This window comes from Gadus morhua, chromosome 7 (genome assembly GCF_902167405.1).
Source record: "Gadus morhua chromosome 7, gadMor3.0, whole genome shotgun sequence".
NCBI lineage: Eukaryota > Metazoa > Chordata > Actinopteri > Gadiformes > Gadidae > Gadus > Gadus morhua.
The window spans coordinates 23055575-23078361 of NC_044054.1; the positions used below are offsets into that span (position 1 = coordinate 23055575).

Sequence of the window (22787 nt, forward strand, 5' to 3'; positions counted from 1 at the left end):
TATTATAATATAATATACACATGCAATAAAATTATGAGTTACTCATGTTTATTACATTATTATTACCTTTATCTTCTTGTTTTCTTGTATAGGCTCATTGTATTGTTATTTGCCTGGTTTAAGATGGAACTTAAGATAGGTAATAGGAGACAAAAACAGAGAGTCAACAAACAAAATGGGTTTGTACTCAAAGTTTTTCTTTAATATATATTTTTTTAATCTTAAAGATGGTACAATAAGGTTTACAAATTCCTGTCGCGTCGTTCATGAACTACAACATAAAAAAAGCAATTACAGTTGATCTGCACACATTAATAGCAGGGCTGTGCCCTTGTTGACCTTAACCCATACATAGACCATAGGATAGATTCCAACGTCACAGCTGCTTTCTTAAGAGCCAGCATTACAGTCTAACTAATTGGCTGGTAGATTCTGTATCACAAGATGCACACTAAACTAAATTTTGGGCGACATATGTTTTTTGGAAGACATACAGTTGTAAAGTATCAACTTTTGTTTGACCAAAGGTAACCATGTAACAAACAGACCTATAATATTTTTTTAGATGGCGACATACCCAATACTCGACAATAATTAGAGCGAGCTTCCTTGCACTTTGAAATACTTGTGACTACAACGGACGGAAAAACCGAATGTGCGAAGTGCAAAATCTCATTATACACCAATGTCGCCGTAATGCACCATGTCATGCCTATATGCCTTGATCACAAGCCATACTTTTATCTTATACTTGCAAGTAGGCGTTATATCCTTGTAAATTAACCACTATTACTATTACTCAGAGTTTGTGTCCTGTATGTGTGTGTGTAGTCTCTGTGTGTGTGTGTGTGTCTGTTTCTATGTGTGTGTGTGTGTGTGTGTGTGCGTATGTGTGTGTGAGAGAGAGGGGGGGATACATGATTACATGTTGAAAGGTCAAGGGAGATGTAGACTATAGACAGTTAACATGATGTCCATCTGTCCTGTCACAAATGCAAGCAATTAACATGAATATTTGCCTTATCAATGGTTATAGGTAATAATAACAATAGCCGATTATGGCAAAGCGAATCTTATGGTTTGCAAAACAATGCCTTCTCCCTATTTTAAAACAAAAATACCACAATTGGAATTATTAATAGAGCAGATATCTTTTAGCAATTTAAGGACGATATGCATAAGAATATTTGTAGAATACAGGTTGAACCCCCTCGATTTAGCATGAAACACAACATTCACATTGACTGGTGTCTGTTTAATAGTCATGTGCATTGTCCCAGGCCTTGCATTACATTACATCTGGCTTCACATCATGTGGAAAGCAGGAGAAAATGCTCCCGATGCTATAGGTTTCAGTAAGGTAAAAGTCACCCCCTAGTATCAACAGTAGACTGGAAATAGACCAGGACCATATTGCTAAAAGCCAAAAGCACGTTTTGACCCAGTATGTTCATTTCAATGATGACCCAACAAATGTGTTTTAGCATTAGCTGTTCAATGCTCATGAGAAAATGTGGAGATATTCCCTATAGTGTGGATATGGTGACTGAGCGGGTGGCGGCTCAATTAGTTAAGCTAAAATCGGACAATAGGACTTAAATGATAAACATTAGGACTGACATTATCACGACATTACAGTAACCAAAATACCAGAAAATATCTACTCTCTGACGACTATATCAATAGTACACAGACTTGCTTTGAGGGGACAGTTCTAATGTCCTGAACCTAGAATCAAATCATATACAACCCAATAGAAGCCAACAAAATGTAATGAGTTGCCTTTCTAAATGGCATAGATTACCGTTACGTCTTTGTGCAAATGTTTCTAATCTAGCACTCCTATTCAAACACACACACATCCACGTCAAGCAACACAACTCAAATCACACGCACACACACACACACACACACCCACGCCAAGCAGCAGAACCTAAACCCCTGAAGTCAATGTGCGTGTTCCCCTGGTCGTGGCCCATGAGCAAACTTCCTTCCATCCAACCCTGGCATTGTGTCCAGGAAGAGGGCGGGTGGGCGGTGTGGTATTCCGGCTGGGGGAAAACCCATCCAACCATTCAGGTATTACATCGCAAGTTAGTGAGGTTATCGCTGGGCTCGTATTGCGAGGTCCGCATGCACTGGATAACTGAACCCCCCTACCAACTAGCATTCAGAAAGTCAAACCCAGTTTATTGTTCTCTGCATCCTGCGTGTTTATGCATAGACCAAGCTTTTTGAATGATGACGTCAACCACAAAGCCCTGGTTCGGGACAGGACGATACCCAACACCAGTATAGTCTTTTGTGTGTATGTGTGTATATTTTCATACACATACCCTGTAGAATACAATTAAATAGAATCAAATGTGTGCCAAAGAGGAGCACTGCCCTTTGGCTTGTGAGCTTCAAGGATCATGTCGAAGCCTGTCTGACCTTGCAGCTACAAAGCCTGAGGAGCAACAACCCACCCTGACACATTGTGACAACAGTGTTTGACGATATTCATAGTTTTACCTTTGTAATTACAGACAGTACGGCCACCTTTGATCTGATAGTGGATGTAAAGTAGAGACCTTTGAGACACAACGCCAAGTGTCTAAGGTGGTCACTGAAAACAGAACAAAAACACTGAAGAACTTCGAAACGCGAGGAGAATGTCGGCCCTCAGCTGTACATATTTGTATTCTACTTTGATGTATTCCACAGTTATTATAGATATATATATGTATATACACATATATATATATATATTAAACACACACACACATACAAACACACTCACTTGGAACAAGCCAACAAAAAAAACAATCCTTTATACTCTTAGTATAAGGCATTTATACACAAGTGTTGACTTGTGTATATGCACAAGTCTTACGTACACAAGTGTCCACGTGTGTACACAGACCCGGTGAAATATAGGCCCCCATGACGTCTGTACAGCCTAAATGTGCATATGTGGACTTTCTATACGCTCTTGCGGTGCTTAAAGTGTACTGCGAGTCCTCGCGTTGAATGTGCGTACATACTCCTGACTACTCACTCTCACGTACAGTACACCCAGCGAAACATGTAAGGATACCACTTATAGAATATATCGAGTGTTACTAAATATGGTTTTTAATTTCTTGGTACGCTATAGGTGATGTGCAAGGCTGACATCTTCTACATGGCTTTGCAAACGTTGTTTGAAGGTGTCCCGACATAAGAGGGTCCACCACATCAGTGCTAGCATTCAGCGGAATCTATTTCCACTAAAACTAAAAATATCATGAAATTAAAAAAAAAAAAAGAAAAAGAAAATTATAATCTACAAAAACAAACAGGGTTGAATAGAATACAACTGACAGACACCTGGTGTCTAACAGTCCCAACAGGGTTGCACGGTTGAAATGCAACCTTATTCGCAAACAGAAAGGCAAACTAATTATGAAATGTTGTTCCCATTAAATAACTGGGAAGTTATGGTTGAGCTAAGTAGGGCCTATTTACAAAACATAACAAAACAGATCTATGAAAACGTCAGCATTCAAAGTAATATTTACATTCTCACTGCTGAAGGAACTGACTGGCCGCTATAAGCTTTTTGTTCAGTTTTCAGAACCAAAGAACATATATACAGACACCAACATGTTAAGAAGCCACAACTATACAAGAGAGGACCTGTACAATGTGCCAGTGTTTGGATTTGAAGAGTGCTGAACATATACAACAAAGACAATCCACAATCCAGCTGGCTAAAAAAATAAAATAAAATAAAAACAAACAGTCTAACGTTGACACAAAAAAAAAAAAACGGTTACAAAACGCAAAAAACACATGAAGTCGGCCCTTCAGTTTCACTGCTTGTTCCTGGTGCCTAGCCCGGCTCTGATCCCCACGGAGGCAATACGTGATGTTATCACTGTGAGCAAGAGACATAGCAGTTGAACAGAGAGATACAGAGAATGACAGAGAGAGAGAGAAGAGAGAGAGCGAGAGCAAAAGAGAGAGAGAGAGAGAGAGAGAGAGAGAGAGAGAGAGAGAGAGAGAGAGGAAGAGAGAGAGAGAGAGAGAGAGAGAGAGAGAGAGAGAGAGAGAGAGAGAGTGAGAGAGAGAGAGAGAGAGAGAGAGAGAGACATTAACAACTGAAGACTCATACCAGGGGGCAGAATTGTCGTACAAATGGGATGATTATCGTACATCTAGAAACGCCCTGTACAACAGTGTTTGATGTGGTGCCTGGAGATTAATCTTTAAAAAATGTGATTACTCTTTTAAGGCTTAAGAGAAGAAGTAGTTTTAGGGGCTGGACTAAATGTCACTATCATTGGTGGGGTGAAATTGTTATCCTTGCCATCGGTGGGCGCGAGCGATGCATTCACAGAAGCGCAGGTGGTGTGCTTGTGAGATGAATGGAGCGTGGGATGGTTAAGGGGAGATCACGTTGTCTCTAAGTGGAACTCGACGAGTTCTGAGGCTGGCTGCTTACATCAGGGGGAGAGGGGGCTGCAGGTGGTTCTACCAGTGGGGGGTCACGTAGCTGTACCCAGGGGCCCCCTGGGGCCGGTAGGTTGGCATGGTTACCGACTGGGCTCCCATGTGCTGAGTGGACTGGGGTGTGGTCAGCAGGGTGCCTGCGGACGGAGAGAGACAGTTGAGAACCATGTCACTGCTGGATGGTTAAGGACTGCATGCATGAACTCTAGTGACTTGGGTTCAGCGATGGGTGATGGCTGTCTACGACATTATAACAATTAGACAGGGAACAACATCATTGGATTTGGTGATTGGCTCCAAGGCTCCCTTAGGCATTTCACAAGAGAGATAATTATATTGAATGATTGCTGTTGTGTGGCTTCTAGTGAGGGAAATCACCCCAGACATAGTGAGTTTGGGGAGAAAGTGAACCTGAAAGTGGGCCCGAACAAGATGTTGTGCGACCAAATTCCTTCATAATTTCCTCAGGGGGATGAATTATAAGTCTAAAACCTAAACTTGGGGTAGTGATCAATGGCAAACTCTGATGTCTTGCGGAAGCTCACCTGTGGACATGGCCATGGTGGTGCCGCTAACCATGCCCATTGGCAAGGCACCGGAGCGGGGGGCGGGCGCGGGAGATGGGGAGGGGGCTCCGGTGGGGACCTGCGTGGGGTAGAGGGTGGAGGGGAGGCTGTTGGGCTGCACCACCGTGGTGTGGTGGATGACGTGGGGCTGGGCCGCCGCGTAGACCGGCTGCGTGTAGTACGCCCCCTGCTGGGGTTTGGGAGAGACGACCGGGAGGGTTGGTTGGTTGCATAATCATAACCGTAATAACAGTGGTGAGTGGGAAGGGAGAGGGGATAGAAGGCTGTGGAGGAAGGGAGTGGGGGACGGCACATTCAATCTGGAGGGCGAAAGACAGAGGAAAAGAGAAAGAAAGAGAAATAAAGAGAACGAGGGAGAGAGAGAGAGAGAGAGAGAGAGGGGGGGAGAGAGAGAGAGAGAGAGAGGGGGGGGGGGAGAGAGAGAGAGAGAGGGGAGAGAGGGAGACAGCGAGAGAGAGAGAGAGAGAGAGGAGGAGAGAGAGAGAGAGAGAGAGAGAGAGAGAGAGCGAGAGAGCGAGAGAGAGAGAGAGAGAGAGAGAGAGAGAGAGAGAGAGAGAGAGACCCATACAGCCAGACAGAGATAGGAGACAAAGACAGAGAAAACATACGTAGAGCATCACAATAAGTATTTCTGTCACGGGGACACGTCCCTCTGTGTGTTCCGTGCCTTTCCTTTGCATCACCGTGATCCCGACATGGTACGTACACAGTGTCACTCCTTACCTGGGCGTAGAGGTTCTGCTGGGGGTAGATACTCCTGATGGGGTACATCTGGTAGGGGTTGGCAGACGGGGAGTAAGGTGGAGGTGCCCCGGTCGACTGCATGGGGTTCACCTTGTACGGGGTACCTGCTGTGTACCCTGTTGGAGAGAGAGAGAGAAAGGGAGAGAGACTAAGGGGCTTGCTTCACACCCACTATGTGGCCGCGGTGGACGGCCATCAGCGTGAGATGTCGTGCTTGCATTGTGAACAAACCTTTGCTTTAGGGCGAGAGGTGGGTGCCAAATAAGTGTCCACTATCTGGGAATCTGGTCTATTAGTTGCAGTCCGGTTAATTTAAAAGCAGTTATGTATCTGATAAGGATCAAAAGTGAGAAACTAATTCTTCTTCAGGCAGCATAAGTTTCAAGCAGGTAATTAGGGAAACAAATTAGAAAGATTTTTTTTTGCTTTTGTCACCTGAGGTAAATAGATGTGGAATGATGACATTGTCTCCTGGGATTTTGTGCCACAATGTCAAAAGTTATCCTTTTGTTGTTTATTATTGGTCGAATTTGTTGGGCATTTCAGGATTGACTGACATGAAATTTCATGTCTGAAAGAAAGCATCTACATGAATATATACACACGTGTATACAAGCAAAGACAAAATGCAGAGAGCAATACTATAGTATGTGGTCAAGGTATTCCGTCAAGATATGTAAACAAGCAATGCAATATGCTGCAACCTCCATCTCTGAACCAACTCAGAGATGGATAAATAAATCACAGTTACTTTTTGGGACCATGGTGTATATACAGAGATTGTGCAACTCAAATAGTTTTCTTTGGCTTCCGAATTTCATGACACTGAAAATGTACCATTCGTATGCGCAATTGGCTGACAAACATACTCATACACACATGTGTTCACACAGACACGCGCAAACACAGACACCCGAATCATATGAAATGCTTGAGCAATAAGATGCTGGTGTAAATACAACGCCACTGTGTGTCTGTGTGAGGTTTTTCATATTGATGATTAATGCTGCCATTCCTTTTTTTCAAGAATTTGCTCAGTGTGGATGCCTGATGCCATTTTAAAGAGCAAGACAAAAATCTAACCGCAACAGCAGCCCCACCTCTGGTACAAAACGTGTTACTGCAACCGCTGTTTCTGATTGGTTGAGATTTGTGCCAATGGCCAAGGGTGCCAACCTAGCATTCCTTCGAGCCAATCAGAAACAGAAACAGCAACAAGCCGTGGTTGCTGAAGACTCTGTGGTTGGATTCAGTGTACAGAATGACAATGGGAGAGAGACATATAGGAGGACGGAAGAGAGAGAGACAGAAATGAGTGAAACAGAGAGACTAAGAAAGCAAGAGAAAGAAAGATAGTAGCAAGAAAGAAAGATAGAAAAAAAAAAGGGAGAAAGACAGAAACAAAGAAGATAAAGAAAGAAAGTAAAACAGAAACAAATAAAAGACAAAGAAAGACAGAGAGATAGAGCGAGCATGAGATACACTGTGTGTAATTGGCAGATATTTACTGAAGGCTGTGGCCGAGGCCTGGTACTGTCGGCCATCAGAGCCTGCGTCCAGGGCCGGGTCATAGGGACCCTCTTGGGCCCCCGCCATCTCCATAGACGCCTGGGGCCAGCCCTGCTTCAGCAGCAGCACTGTCCCACACACACAGAGATACATGTTATACACACACACAAGAGATTTTCTACACACACACAAACACACACACACACACACACACACACACACACAGGCAATCACAGATACAAAGATAGATGTTATACAGAGAAAGAAAATATTGATGTCACACACACATTCACATGCAAACACACACACATTCACACTGAGACACATTCACTCTGAACATGCACATCCACACTAATAAATCTCTCACACACACACACACACACACACACACACACACACACACACACACACACACACACACACACACAGACACACACACAGGCACGAGTGGGCCATAAAGATGCATTTTGTTGAATGGCAGTAATTGAACTTCCATTAAATTGTTATAGAGTTAGATGAGATTATCAAGTTTTTTTTACTATCATTTAATAGGATATTACAGCCAAGTCAAACATGTAAAAATATTAACTTGGTAAAAAGATATGGTATACTAACACCACCATGTCAAACAGTAGTAGTAGTAGTAGAAGTAGTAGTAGTAGTAATACACAACACAATAAGGGGGTTCAGGATCAGATCCTAAGAAGACATTCATAAGAGTTTCATTCTTACGATATGCTTTATATTTCTGTGATAAATACTGTCTTCAAGAGGTAGTCAAACACAACACTTTCGAATCAACACATTTTGCCATAAAGCCCGGACTCTGACAGACACAGCTGTCCATCTCAGCCAGTACTGTACTCAACCACAACCACTGCTTAGGTATTAGGTTAGTTTTCCCTGTTGATATATTGGTGCTATTATACGTTATTTAAATATGGGCATATCTTTCCAACTATCTATTAACTCTAAGAGATAGAGCACACACACAGACAGATGGACACACTCAAGACTTCCACCAAGACACAGATGCCCAAATATTTTATTTCCACTGCAACCCCTTCCATATGGTACAACACAATTAAGACTACTGATATAGAAATGTCAAATCAATGTCTCCATTAATCGCTCTCAGACACACACACACACACACACACACACACACACACACACATACTAAAAGAACGTCTTCCCGCCACACATCATTTCCCAGCATACGCAACGCAAAGCATCAAAGTACCTGAAACATTCAACGACTGCTGCAAAGCTTAGCCCTATCTTACCTTGGGGGAAGGCCGCATTGCCGGTGTGGTAGACACTGTGTGCATACGCTTGGGGAACGGCAGCCGCGGAGTAGCCCGTGGGGTAGCCTGCAAGGGAGGGGGGGGGGGAGAGGGATGAGGCACAGAAAAGAGGCCAGGCATCTGCGCCAGGGAGAGGTCCCTGAACGCCATGCACAGGATGCTCTGAGGCTAGTTAGCTAGCATAGCCTGAGGCCTCCTTCAGGTACCTCGTTATGGAAGGCTGCCTTCATCGGGGGCCTGTTCTCTGGGTAAAAGGCTGTGTATTCATGAGGAATGAGTGTAGGAGGGGGAGGAGAGACGAGGCCGGTTTCGTTCTGGTGGGTCTGAAGGGTCCGGGTGTTCAGACAAGCAGAGGTAATTGGACTGTGCTGCGTTACTGCAAAGGTTGCTGCCTCTACATATGAGCAGATAATTGTATTACATGTGTGTGTATGAATATGCATACAGCTAAAATAAAAAAAAATATCGTTTTACTTAAACCCTGTAAGTCTATTTGAACCAAAATAATCGAGGATTGTGACCGGTCCTTTTTATGGCAACGCGTTCCTCGACTTGTATGTGACCAACTTAAGACTTGTTACTTGACTTTGACTAAAATGGTGATAAAGCTAGAGCCATATAATCTGGAGGATCCCTATCTCATTTTCAAAATACACATCAATACACATCTTGCGCACAACCTGTATGTTGTATTTAACACATTGTGTTTGTGGTTTAATTAAGAACGTATATGACTGTGTGGCTTTGCTGTGTGGCAAGTCCCTATTATGCACTTAACTACCAATCATAAAAAAAAAAGGTCTACCTACATTGTGTTCTGATTCCTACAATTACACTGTACTTTGTTCAGTTGTTTTATGGAGAACTGCTCACGCAGCACTTAACATTTGTTGTAGTTACTCTATTATTTATTGTGTGCCATGTTCTCAGCCCCACTAGGAGGCTGCTTTGGTCAAAACCAGCTGACTGACTGACTGTAACGGTGATGCCATTAGGAAGGAGTCAGAGAGAGGTCCCCCCCCCCCGAACGGGTTACTTATACAAAGACAGTAGGAGGGTTGGACTTTAGTAGTGGGGGTGGACTTTAACTTCCTTGGAACCACCTTCGCCCTTTTCTGCTTCCGCTCAATAACTGATTGATGGGGAGGTTGGGTGACATCTTTTCCAGAGCTGGGGTCTTTATTACACTTTTATATGCATTATTATACTGTGGTTATGGTGGCCCATTATAGGAATTTAGTATTCACTGACAAAACGTCTGTGAATAAATCAGCTACAATTTATATGCATTTTACCCATCACTTAATGAGCATACTGCAGTTAAGATTTTTGACAGACATTAAAATAGACCATCAGCTAGATTGCTGATTATCAATAAATCAAGCCACAGAAACCAGACATGACCAAAAACTGCTTGTATTCCAGTATTTATCTTTGACACTAGATGCTTCCATGACAGGTCGTCATAAAGTCGTCATAATGTGGGCTTTAACGGTAATCCGACATCTGTGAGGATTCAGAGTGTTTGTAAGAGATTGACACGGTGAAACCCGAACACACAACTAGCCACGTTCGGCGACCGTAAGGAGCCACACACTCAAAGAGAATAGTATGTGGACAAGGGTGCCCTAGGACTCACCTGCGTATGTTATGTTCTTGGGGTTGCCATAGGGATTCCCTGGCTGGAGAGGACTGTACACAGGGTTCATTATGGAAGGAACTCTTCCCTTACTGCAGGACAGACAAGACAGGTAGAGAGAGACAGGGAAGGGTGCAAAGGGAGAATTAGAAAGGGGGGAACGCTGGCAGCAGACAGGGGAAAATGTTTGTCTCAAAGGTCAGGGGTCGTTAGAGAGTGTCTTGATGGAGCCAGGCGTCGAAAAGCGTTTGTTCGTGACGGCGAAAGTCGCAGGTTATGGTGGTGAGTGGGTTGCAATAAGTAAACAAACGACAGAGATGTGAATTGACTCTAGCACAAGCGCCGGGCTCTGACACATTCATGCATGCCCGCGATATCGTTTCTCACTGTCATCAGATAGCTCTGCCTATTTTTATCTCCAGTGTTCTTCCTTGGGTCTCTCTCGCTCCCTCTCTCTCCCTCTCTCATTCTCTAGGTTGCCACACATACCTTTCTCTCTCCCTCCCTCCTCTCCTTTGCCGCTCTCACAGAGTGGCTGACTTCACAGAGTTGCTCGGGGCAATTAACCGGAACCTACGTAAGATCCCTTATAATTAGCGAGGGATGAATTGAAATCGGCAGCTGGCGCCATCAGAAGCCCCATGCGCAGGGAAAAGTCGATGCGAGTGCAGATATCTAGTGGTCGGTTGAGGTTTGACGGGGTGGCGCAAATGGTGGTTCAGACGGGGAGTGAAGGTGTCGGGACGGTTGCTGGTTGTTCAGCGTCATCGGCACTATGTCATCAGCTGCTCACCACCGTCCCACGTCCATGACTCACTATCCTACTGGACCCGATGGGGACTTTGGTTTCCAATGCTCTGATGTCTTCCTGTACGGTTAACTATGCATCAAAACGAATGACAGGAGGGACAACAAAGGCCCTGCGATTACAGAGCACAGGAGGCAGCTTCCTGTTGTTAAGGGTGGGGGCCAAATCTGTTGCCCCGGAGCATCAAAGAAGCGATGCGGGGCCCAGATCTATCTCAAGGTTGGATTTCGCTAACGATGTGCTTTCATGCGGTTCTCCAAAAGTACCCTACGGAAACCTTGTCCTAATTGGCCAATGCCCAGTCGGAGGAAACTTGCCATTGCCATTGTAAGCGAAGTTGCCAATTTATTGACAATAGCTCGATGCTGTTGTTGTCCTAGGCATTGGAACACAGTTATGGATGGAGAGTTGAACAGCAGTTTGGAGGGGAAATTAGAAAGATAAGACTGTGGGACATGGGGACTGACATTTAGGATGGATGGATGGATGCAGCCCCATTAAGATCAAACATGTGTTGAACCATTATTCTGGCTATTGTATAAATACCAAGACCCCTTAGGGATCTATATTAAAAAGAACACTGCATGCAATACCATACTGTTTCAGATTTAGTGTTTGAATGCAAGGAGCATTCACATACGGGAGCATTAAATGCAAGGAGCATCAAGTAACTAAATACAGGCTGGTTATGGAAAGGCCCCCACCATCACACACACACACACACACACACACACACACACACACACACACACACACACACACACACACACACACACACACACACACACACACACACACACACACACACACACACACACTCACTCCGGATTCATCTTCAGCACATGGGAAATTAACACATGTTCACAGCCAGTCGTTATAAAAGTCTACCTACTCTCGGGTGGTGTTTTAATGAGATAGGATTATATAAGCCTCTTCCATACATACAAGGTCATGCTTCTGTATGGAGAGAAGGACTTAAGGGGCTGACCTGCCTTTATAACGGTTACAGACTGTTCTCCCACTCAGGCCATGGGAGCACAGCCCAATGGGTGGGCAATGAGTGAGTGAGCGAATTAAGTGCAGCAGTTTGTGTCCAACACTTACCTCTTTGGATTCTGAGCAATTTCAGGTTGATAGAAGAAGCTGATTTGATCGGTGTGAAGTCCGTTGGCCATTCTCATGGCAACGTAAGCTGGTAAATGGCAAGGTAAATCTGTCACAGAGAAGGAACAGTGAAGAATGGTCATGTACCAGAGAAAATCATCATCAAAAAGAGAGAGAAAGAGGGTTTTCAAGTCATAATCACACAAACAAATCGTTTTCACAACATTTCCACATTGACTTTCAAATGACCTTCAGTTGGACATTGTCAAACAATAGTAGCATGAGGACATGTGACCCAACCCCAAAATAAAATGCACAAAAAAAAGAGAACGACTGAATTATGGATTTTTGTATCTTTCGATGCATAAATGTGTTTGAGTGCATACGCATGCAACACTATATAGCAAGACATGGTACAGACATTTAATTGGGGGGGAGCCCAAGGTGATGCAGAGTTCAGATGCTCTAAATCATGGCTTCCACCTAAGGCCTTGGCTTGCAGCCATTGAAGACACTCCCCTGCTCTCACATAGTGCTGGGCGACAGGGTAAAAATATCTAAGTAAAATGTGTTTTTTCCCCCTTCTAAAAATAATCTATGCTCGCCCCCCATTGTTTTATTGGCATGCTTTGGGATACGGGCCAGGATAGAAGTTGCTATGACTACCAACTGAGAGGTGCTGGGTTTCATCCCCAGTGACCTTGACCAAGAGGCCTGATGATGTGTGTGAATTTACTCTAAATTGCTTTTGATAAAAATGTCTGCTAGGCTACTTAACAGTTAGTGTAATTATAACACGTCTCTGATAAATCAAAAAGCTAAAACAACATTATTTGTTACGTTTAAATTGTGTCTTTTTCCAAAGCCAAGTGTTCTGTTAACTGTCCTGTCTTCCTTGACACTGCCTGTTAAATTTCACATGTGTCATTGTGAAGATGTGCCAAGTGCATATTTAGGTCAGGCATCAAACGCAAATGTATAGGCCTACTATCTAGGTTCCATTTTAGCTCTGCACGCACACACAAAGGTAGACATCCGGCAGTAGATAATTAACATCACTAACATCATGTGAACGTAGTTGTTTGTATTTTGATATCAAACAAAGGATTAAATATTAATATATCTAGATTACATCCAAAATAGCTGATCAAATGGTGCCTTCTGCCGAATCCAATTACCCTGTTTGGATTGTGTTGTGCATCCAACTTTGCCTCAGCATATGCATTGTGTAATAGACTGTGTGGTGAGATGCTGCACACTATTGACTAGATAGTGTGACTAGATGTAATAGGGGTTGGTGCCTTTCCAAACAATGTAGCCTAAACAATAATGTAACGGAGATTTGGGTCAAACAGGCATAATAGCCTACTGGTAACCTTTTGTCGATTTGACGCATGACAAAGACTCCCTGTAATTTTATATAAAACGGAATATTCCTGGACAATAGATCATAATGTATTTATTTTACAGTGACAAAGGCAAACAAATCCATAATGTCAGAATAGATCCATCACCAATTTATAAATATGAACAGGGCCTACGGGCAATTAGCATTTTTGTGGTGTTATTGTTGTTGTCATCATTGCCCGGACCACGATACTATCTCGCATGGATTCGCTCAGAAAACCCCGGCGATGCCCTTATCCAAACAATAATGCCACATTATTCTATGCGTTTTGAATCACGTAAGAAACCATGATCATCGAGGATCGACGCAGTCCGAGCAAAATCTGCTGCGTACGTAATTCAGCTAGCCTCTAAAATGGTCACACACGGCGAGAACTCCCGACACCATTTTGAGGCGCACGTCACTTCACGAATTGCGAGGGTTGCTGCTGCTGCTGCTGCTGCTTGCTGCTGAGCGTGTTTGTCATTGTGTGTGTGTGTGTGTGTGTGTGTGTGTGTGTGTGTGTGTGTGTGTGTGTGTGTGTGTGTGTGTGTGTGTGTGTGTGTGTGTGTGTGTGTGTGTGTGTGTGTGTGTGTGTGTGTGTGTGGCGCGCGCGCGCGCGCGTGTGTCTGTGTGCGTGCGTGCGTGTGTGCGGGGAAACGCTCACGTACGGTGGAAACGGGACAACATCGCAATTCCTTTGCTGCACACTGAGCACAACTCCGAAGCAGCCACGTTTAGAGATACAGATCATACAGATCATAATTACACTATTAAAGCCATAATGACAACGTGATGATAATAAAAAACGATCGCGTATAAACGGCACGGTATAAATAAACCCAGGTAGCTGCAGTCACATCGATAAGTGTTTTTAAGTCATCCGTGATTTGAATCCTCTCATATACCAGTCATGTAGGCCCTGTGTTGCACTTGAAGTTGGATATGCATTCCGCTGCACTCGGCTCAGAACCTCTCGTTACATCTCTTTAGATAATAAGATAGCATCACTGTGCACCAATGTTATAATCATTCAAAGAATAAGCAAATCGTTATATTAAGATACCCCCCACCACCCCCACCCTCCCCATCCACCCCCCTAAAAAGGGAAAACATCGACAGAACGAGAGAACATCTCTCAGGAAAAATATGAAAAGACATCCACAACGAGTCTTACCAGTTATCGGGCTGATGTCGGAGGGTCGGGATGTCGGACGGTTAAAATGTCTCCGTGGAGTCGGTTCGTTGTCACTGTTTTCCTCCTGCGTTCAGTGCTGGCTGCTTTTCACCGAGGCTTCGCTTCGCTGATTTCTGGAGGAGAGAAAAAAAAGAAGCGGCATCGACGTTCACACAAAGTGGGGGATGGTAACATTCAGCGAGGATTGGTTGGGGTGGGGGTGGTGGTGATGGTGGTGGTGGCGGCGGTGGTGGTGGTGGGGGGTAAAGGGTCTCACAAACACAAGGGGAGGACCTTTTTATATCAAGACAGCGGTGCACACGATTGTTGGCTATATGTTCCCTCCGGCTACAGGGCTAGTACCCGTAGACTAGTACTACCTCATGCGGAAAAATCAGTGTCAGTGGGAGAGAGAGAGGTGTGCTGTGTGTGTGTGTGTGTGTGTGTGTGTGGGGGGGGGGGGGGGGGGGGGGGGGGGGGGGGGGGGGGGGGGGGGGGGTGGGGGGGGATGTACTAACGTATGCTTTATTAGACTGCAACAAGTATTAATTGCAGGATTATTGCTTTGGATATTTTATGGTTTTATTCAGTAGGCCTATAAATGTTAAGGTCTTAAAAAGCCCTAATATAGCTATTCTGGAGTAAGTTATGTAAAACGGCTCTGGGTATTTATATATCATATCCAATATATTTTTAATGATTGGCCGATTTAATGATGTAAACTGATCTTAACCTGGTTACATCTGCCTAACCAGGTTAAGAGACCCCCATGAGGTAACCCCGCATTACAACAATTAATCTTCTTTACAAGGTTCATTATTTTTTTAAATGACTCAATTGAACATGATTGAAGCAGCTTTGAGGAACTGTTTTTATGTGACCAGATTTGTTAGATTAGGAAAGATGACCACAAGAGAGTCTTTGTAATATGTGTGAATTTTCTGCTGCACTTTAAAATACGTTGAAAGAGTGAAAACAGAGGACATGGCCGCATACACCATTGTCAGTATGACCAGGTTTGCTTTGGAACGCTACAACTACTACTACTACTACTACTGCTATGTTTATACTTCTACTTCTAGCATTGTAACAGGACAATCTCTTTACCATTACACAAATAACATGATGAGAACACAATTATATTATATCACAGACACAGCCAATTGTAAGTGCTTGGTGCATGTTGGATGCTCTTATTGGTCAATAGCAACACCAAAGAAGACAGGCTGACAATCCTGCTTGCCTAACGCCTGTGTCTGGTGGTGTTCATGTCATATCATGATATATTTTGATTCCATCCTTATGTTGATTTGGATGACTTTGCTCTGTCTGCACCAAACAATTTGCCGTACAAGATTCTGTTTCCTTCATATCCAGGTCTTTCAGTTATGAACTTCTTTCCATTTGCTCTAAACGTCGATATTTTAGGAACCTGCTGTATCCTGGGAAACACAATACCATGAGGGACGCGGGGGGAGTTTGCCAACATCAGAAGAACATGCACAGTCAAATGTGTGATGCGCCTCAATGCCACCAAAGGGTTTAAAGATTGAATTCAGGTTGAATTGGCTGCATTGTGTGTGTGTGTGTGTGTGTGTGTGTGTGTGTGTGTGTGTGTGTGTGTGTGTGTGTGTGTGTGTGTGTGTGTGTGTGTGTGTGTGTGTGTGTGTGTGTGTGTGTGTGTGTGTGTGTGTGTGTGTGTGCAGGGGGGGTGGAGGGGATGAGAGTGAGATGGGTGTGTAAATGAGTGAGAAAGGTCAAGTAGCTTTTGTATTGTGTCATATTAGTAGCATCTTTCCTCACAATTTAACATTTGATTGTTACATATTTGAACCTGGTGCCCTGGACCGCCATGGCCATGCATCTCAGCCCTGTGATTGGCTGAAGGCAGTGCCACTTGCCACAATGACAGCCAATGGCACCAATTTCAGCCAATGAGAAAGATCTATGAGCTTTGTTCCATGTCTGAGGTTAATCTTCTGTGTTTTGTTATTTGATTATGTCTTTAAGATAATAAATTACATTTTTTATTCGTCAATATCATTATGAATGAATGAAAATCAAAGATCACGATAAGCGTGGTCATAGAAATATATATTGCATTACAAACCTATATTATAAGCATCCGTATATATATATTTAGTATGTGCTAAATATACAGTGACATTAATAAAGCTGTAGTTAAACCATGAGTTTTCCCAATGATTCAAAATAATAAGAGATCTATGTAAGATCGTTGGTGACATCTTGCGGCGACTCAAGGTATAGGTCCATGTTTCGTATGAATTTCATAAATAACCAGACTACCGCAAGTGGCAGCAGTAGTGTGAACGTGGCACATCACTTTGAGCGATTAATAATAAGGGGCGAGAAGGGAATTTCGGGAGCCTGAGTTGATTCATCTGAAACAGTTAGGTCTACTTTATAATTTATCAGACGAATGTCATCAGTAGACATATGGTCATTATTTTTAGTAATATATTTTTTCTATTTTATTATCCTTACAATTATCCCCAATTGTTTTTTAATCAATAAATCAATCAATATCTTACACAACACTTCGAACCTCCCTTTCATAACTCATAGCACCATGAGCAGATCGGCCAGTCGACCAATAGGATCTCGGTACAGTTAAATAACAACCTAGGAAGTTCGCGTGTATTGGCTATCCTCGGCGTGACGTAGGCTCGTCGCAGGAGACGCCGCAGCGGACTGGCTGTGATAATACACTTCAACGCTTCGGTACCTCGGGCCAGCGATTCCATCTGTACAGGTACGTCCGTATTTCATAACAATATATAGGGTACTTTTGAAATAACCCGATGCAACTGTGAAGTTTAAAATGTGTTGACCTGTATGAACTTTGCATATCAACGTTGTTTAGCTCAGAATTGCAGTTGCGTGCACTCATTTAAATGGTGGTGAATGTGTGACACAGTTAGTTACAATAGAAGGCTACACTTCGATCAGGGTTTGATCAAACATGTCATTGATGTCTAGATAACCAATAGAGGTCTACAATGGCGGATAGGTTACATAATGAAAACGGACATTTGTTTGCTGTTGACTTTACCAGAGCTCTACATAAAATACAAATGGAAAGAGTTGTTACTCAATTGTCAACCCCTTATCAAATGGATTCCAACATAACAGTATATCGTGACTGCGAGTGTTTAATTGCTGTTTAATTGACCATCTTTAATTGTTTTGTTTACTGTAACGCTCAAAAGTATGACCCCATATTCAATGATCCCCAGTGATCATTCAAACCATGAGATCACAATCTGATCCCTACGATTATGAAAAGCTAAACAAAACCTATAACCATATTAAAGGGCGGGGGGGGGGCTACGGTCTTCAATTGGGGTTTCAGTTTTACAGTGCAACTTTAAGTGCAATATTTATTTATAATATCAACATTTAACGCTTATGATAAGATTCATAATTCAAAATTAGATCAAAATAATAATGCATATATTCCAGCTTTGTTTACACAATTTCCGTTCAGGCTCTGACCAATGGTGGCCGTGGCCCCCCCCTGGCCCCCATGTGGCTACTCCCTTGGTCATATTTATATAATTCTTACCCAGTAAAACTGACTATTGCAGCAATGGGCAGTGATACATTAATAACACTGTTATAATAACACTGTCATAATATCACTTAGACCTGATAAAGTAATACTATTGAGTTGCATCACTCTTGCAGAGAGCGCTTGAAGCCTCCCATACTAATGTTTTTTGTTTGTCATCCTTTTGTAACAATTTTACAATATTAAACATTGACTTAATGACACCATCATCTCCATAATGTTTGCAGCTACCCACGGCAAAACATATCATTCACTTAAATACACTATCTATTCTCTCTCCTGCTCTCCTCCTTTCTACCACTCATCGCTCTCTTTCCATCTATCTCCAGGGTCCTCTAGAGCCATGGATCTGGTGCTGAATGTGGCCGACTACCACCTCCTCACGCCCTATGTGTACCCAGCGTCGTGGGCCGAGGAGGGGGCGCTGCGGCAGATCCTCAGCCTTCTGGTGCTCACCAACCTGGGAGCGATGGTCCTCTACCTGGGCCTGGGGGCCATCAGTTACTACTTCGTGTTCGACCACATGCTGATGAAACACCCACACTTTTTAGAGGTACGATAGTCAGAGATAGAGATAGTATGTCCAGAAAGACACAACTCGACACACAACATCACACTTTTTCATTCAACTACAATGACCCTTATAAGACTTTGTCAGTCCACGTTTTTTTTACAATCTTGCTGCACTATAACGATGCACACAAAAAAATATACAGATAAGTGCTTCTGATCATTTATTCTTTTGTAGATGTATTGGTTGATCTATCGTTTTTTGGGGTACTAGGGGTTTGAATCCCCAACGGTATTTCAAAGTTTGTTTGTTTTCGTTTTTTAATTGAAGAAAGTGATTGCAATAACGTCAAAAGAGTAAAAGCAAACCTAGACAAAAGAATAAAAAGATTTTTGGTGCAGAATGATGGTGGATAAGATTCACAATTATTACATAAATTGATTTTTTTCCCCAAACCCAATTATTACTGTCCTTCACTTTCTACTGTGAAACCGGAATTTACCATCTGGAATTAATAAAATACTATCTCGTCTTTCTTATCTTAATCCACATTATCTTATTTTAGAGGAAAGTCCAATGTGAATACCTGTTTTCAGTTCTGAACCGTGGATGTAGAAGGTTGTTGATCATTTCTGCTGTGAATCTCAGAACCAGGTCCGGAGAGAGATCAAGTATGCACTGACCTCCCTTCCCTGGATCAGTATCCCCACCGTGGCCTTGTTCTTTGCCGAAGTCAGAGGATATAGCAAACTCTACGACAATGTCTCAGACTACTCAATGGGTAAGAGACCCTTTCCTTTGCTCTCATTTTCTCTTGAGGGAACAGCTATCCTTAGAAAGTGCATTCTATTACTTTCTCTTGTCGTACATCGACCTTACAACTTCTGTAGTTGTGTTGTGTAAGACTTCACCAGTCAGACTTGATTATTCAGCCCTGGATGGGCCCAGCTTGCCTGTTGGGCTGAGAGGTCCAGTGGCTAAGATGTTCTAGCTCCCTTGATAGGTCCTGGGGTCACTTCCCTCTGCCCTGTCTGGCTAGGAAATATTAATACCATATACTACTACACAGGCTAAGTCTTGTTTCTGCATTTTGGTTCTCTTGCTTACAGGTTGGCCCATGGTGTTCCTAAGCATGGTGTCGTTCCTGCTATTCACAGACGGGAGCATCTACTGGATACACCGTTTCCTGCACCACAAGCTCATTTACAAGGTGAGCCTCCATATCGCTCTAGCACAGCAAAGCATCCAGGAACCAGTCTAGAAAATATTGGCTAACCACTGCGATTCCTTCTCCGATAGCTGTTCCACAAGCCGCACCACGTGTGGAAGGTGGCCTCACCCTTCGCCAGCCATGCCTTCCACCCGGTAGACGGCTTCCTCCAGGGGCTGCCCTACCACATCTACCCCTTCCTCTTCCCCCTCCACAAGGTGCTCTACCTGGCCCTGTACGTCTTCGTCAACATCTGGACCATCTCCATCCACGACGGGGACTACCGGGTGCCGGGGCCCCTGGTGGAGGTCATCAACGGCGCCGCCCACCACACAGACCACCACCTGTTCTTTGACTACAACTACGGCCAGTACTTCACACTGTGGGACCGCCTGGGCGGCTCCTACCGCCACCCCTCGGCCCTCACGGGCAACGGGCCCCTGGACCTCATCAGGAGGCTGATTGCGGAGGGGAAGCTGCGCCCCGACAAGGCCGCCGTAAGAGGCCCGTTGAACGGACGCACAGTGGCCGCGTGCAAGGAGGAGTAGCTAGGAGGAAGGCAGCGGAAAGACTGGGGAAGCGAGGGCAGGATGGATAGGACCAATGTATTTATGTAATTTGATTATGACAAGAATCATTGAAACATTCCTGAGGAAGTTGTGGTGGCGAGTACTTCAAATCGAGTTAAAGATATGATGTCTGGAGACAATTCAGTTCCCTTATCATATTCGCAAAACCCACATGAGCAGTCATGATGTTAACTGCACAGTGGACGGGACAATGTGTATCAAAGTGGTAGATCACTGGAGTCCAGCGGACACCTTTTGTGACTTAACGCAATAAAAGTGAAAGAGATCTTTAACCTCTTGTCGGTGCCATGATATATCATTAAGTAGCCACCATCCCTGAAAAAGTATTTTTACAGGACATTTTATATTTGAGAACATGATAGGCACGGGACATATAAATTAACCATGAGCAGATTGGCTTAGAAAAGCGCTTTATCTTCAAATATGGTAATTTGGCACTTGGAGGAGGATGAACTTGGCTGCTTGACTCCTCCCACCCCTCCATCTCGCTCCACAGAAGACACCAACCTTAGCACTGAAAAACAACATGTCATTTTGGCTGAGATGCTAACAAGGATAGATGGGTCTCATTATAAGACTGTCATGAAGATTGATAGACAGCTGTAAAGGGCGGCAAAGGGTTCCATCCTCGCCAAACGACAGTGACAGTGATCACTGGGCTTTCTTTAAGGAGACAACCTTTAAAAGAAGGAATATAGCACTGGAGTTGAAGGCATTTGAATGTTAGCACATTTCCATGTACCATCGACACTTCTAAGGACACTGATATGTGGTCATCGGTTCCTAGGTTAGGCAGGGATGTTTGCTTGGTTCCAGAGGGTTCCTGTTTCATTTGTATGTGCAAAATGAATTGATATGCTGTGATTATTGTGGACCTCTTTTGATATCTTAATCAACAAGGAGGCTTTTAATCATCATGTTATGATGAATAATAAAGCATTTAAAATGTGTTGAAAAATGACTACACTTGACTGAGTCTCTATGTAAATGAATCCCCAATATACTGTACTGACGTAGATTAACCCCAACGATCTTTCACAGAAATGTTATAAATAAATGTATTTGCTCAGTCCCGCAGTCCGCTTCAAAGCAATTAAAATGAAAGAGCAGGCAGGATCTATTTTATTTGACAGAAATTGACTACTTATACGAGTTCTTGACCATGCAACAATTCCTATTGTCTGCTGGTTTTGATTGTGGTTCTATATTAGTTATGCAGAAATTGATTGCTCTTGGCCTCAGTTTTGGAGGAATGAAAAGTGTGAAGACTGGGGAGACCTTATTTAAAATAGTTCCCCTCAGCTATGGTTGACCATTTTGTGAACTGTCACACGAGGCAGAGGCAGAAACAATTCAAAAATCTTTTTACATTTTAATGATGTATTAAAAACATAGAAGCCTACTTGATGCAAGCTTCTCTCAGAATCTGTCACAGGAATTCTCTTCAACTGCAAGTTGTTATTGTGACAGCTCTGACTATCTGAATTTTGAACAGGGGCTGTGTGGGAAATTAGACTTAAACTTCACCTATCAATCTTACACAGGAGAAACTACACAACGACATAGCACAATTAACTAATTAACATGTGATGTTACTCAGACAAATTAGAAAAAAAGGGTGACTCCGAGACAGTAAAGTTAAGAAATAAAAAGGGAAGGTGACTGTGACCAGACAGAAATGCTTATTTGCTAAATCATTGACTCTGACTTTAATCTGAACCTTAACTGTTGACCTGCAATTGCATGTACTGTACTTCTGAATGCATGAATCGTTCAAGATGATAAACACATTTCTTCTGTAGCGTTAGATTCCTTGGTTGTAAAACATGATTCGAGAGCTATTTAGACACGTTTCTTGTGTCGAAAGAACCGGGTATAGCTTCAGACTTGTTTTCATCTCAACATAAAGGGGCCCTTGGATAGTCATTGCTTTAATGTGTTAATGAAATGTAATAGCAGCTGAGCTCTTGACAGACAGGTCAAAGGACAACGTACATGCCTTAATCTCAATTGACTGCATCTTAATGTACTTAATGATGCGCTGAGTTCCCACTTCTGAAGGGGCTTGACATTTTGAATGTGTGCAATAGTAGCCTCCGGCCATATCAAGTATGTATGGCAATGACTACCAGTGAAAAACATGCTG

The 22787-nt window shown here is 43.3% G+C and overlaps 2 protein-coding genes across 5 annotated transcripts; one reads left to right on the forward strand and one right to left on the reverse strand.

The window, feature by feature from the left end:
* Positions 1-176: 176 nt before the first annotated feature.
* On the reverse strand, positions 177-15107 carry LOC115547340 (protein FAM168A). 4 transcript variants are annotated; one of them, XM_030361508.1, is made up of 10 exons: positions 15033-15107; positions 14739-14872; positions 12175-12283; positions 10263-10354; positions 8603-8689; positions 7316-7444; positions 5787-5923; positions 5022-5232; positions 4469-4613; positions 177-3901 (listed from the first exon to the last, which is right to left on the reverse strand). In XM_030361508.1, exons 3-9 carry the CDS (start codon positions 12249-12251, stop codon positions 4498-4500), a joined length of 849 nt encoding a protein of 282 aa, XP_030217368.1. In that variant the 5' UTR covers positions 12252-12283; positions 14739-14872; positions 15033-15107; the 3' UTR covers positions 177-3901; positions 4469-4497. The 4 variants fall into 4 exon arrangements, with proteins under 4 accessions (XP_030217368.1, XP_030217367.1, XP_030217370.1 ...); XM_030361507.1 differs by lacking the exon at positions 15033-15107 and having other exon boundaries at positions 14739-14962; XM_030361510.1 differs by lacking the exons at positions 7316-7444; positions 15033-15107 and having other exon boundaries at positions 14739-14964.
* Positions 15108-17396: 2289 nt separating this feature from the next.
* On the forward strand, positions 17397-21602 carry LOC115547758 (lathosterol oxidase). Its single transcript, XM_030362194.1, has 5 exons — positions 17397-17511; positions 18660-18883; positions 19490-19622; positions 19951-20051; positions 20141-21602. Exons 2-5 carry the CDS (start codon positions 18674-18676, stop codon positions 20597-20599), a joined length of 903 nt encoding a protein of 300 aa, XP_030218054.1. The 5' UTR covers positions 17397-17511; positions 18660-18673; the 3' UTR covers positions 20600-21602.
* The last annotated feature ends 1185 nt before the right edge of the window (positions 21603-22787 follow it).

Coding starts and splice junctions, on each gene's coding strand:
- LOC115547340 (XM_030361508.1), bottom strand. CDS start 12,251: ATGAGAATGGCCAACGGACTTCACACCGATCAAATCAGCTTCTTCTAT. Junction 7,445..8,602: donor CAATGCGGCCTTCCCCCAAG/GTAAGATAGGGC, acceptor TGTGTGGGACAG/TGCTGCTGCTGAAGCAGGGC. Junction 4,614..5,021: donor CACCATGGCCATGTCCACAG/GTGAGCTTCCGC, acceptor CTCCGTCCGCAG/GCACCCTGCTGACCACACCC.
- LOC115547758 (XM_030362194.1), top strand. CDS start 18,674: ATGGATCTGGTGCTGAATGTGGCCGACTACCACCTCCTCACGCCCTAT. Junction 19,623..19,950: donor TGTCTCAGACTACTCAATGG/GTAAGAGACCCT, acceptor TCTTGCTTACAG/GTTGGCCCATGGTGTTCCTA. Junction 20,052..20,140: donor ACCACAAGCTCATTTACAAG/GTGAGCCTCCAT, acceptor CTTCTCCGATAG/CTGTTCCACAAGCCGCACCA.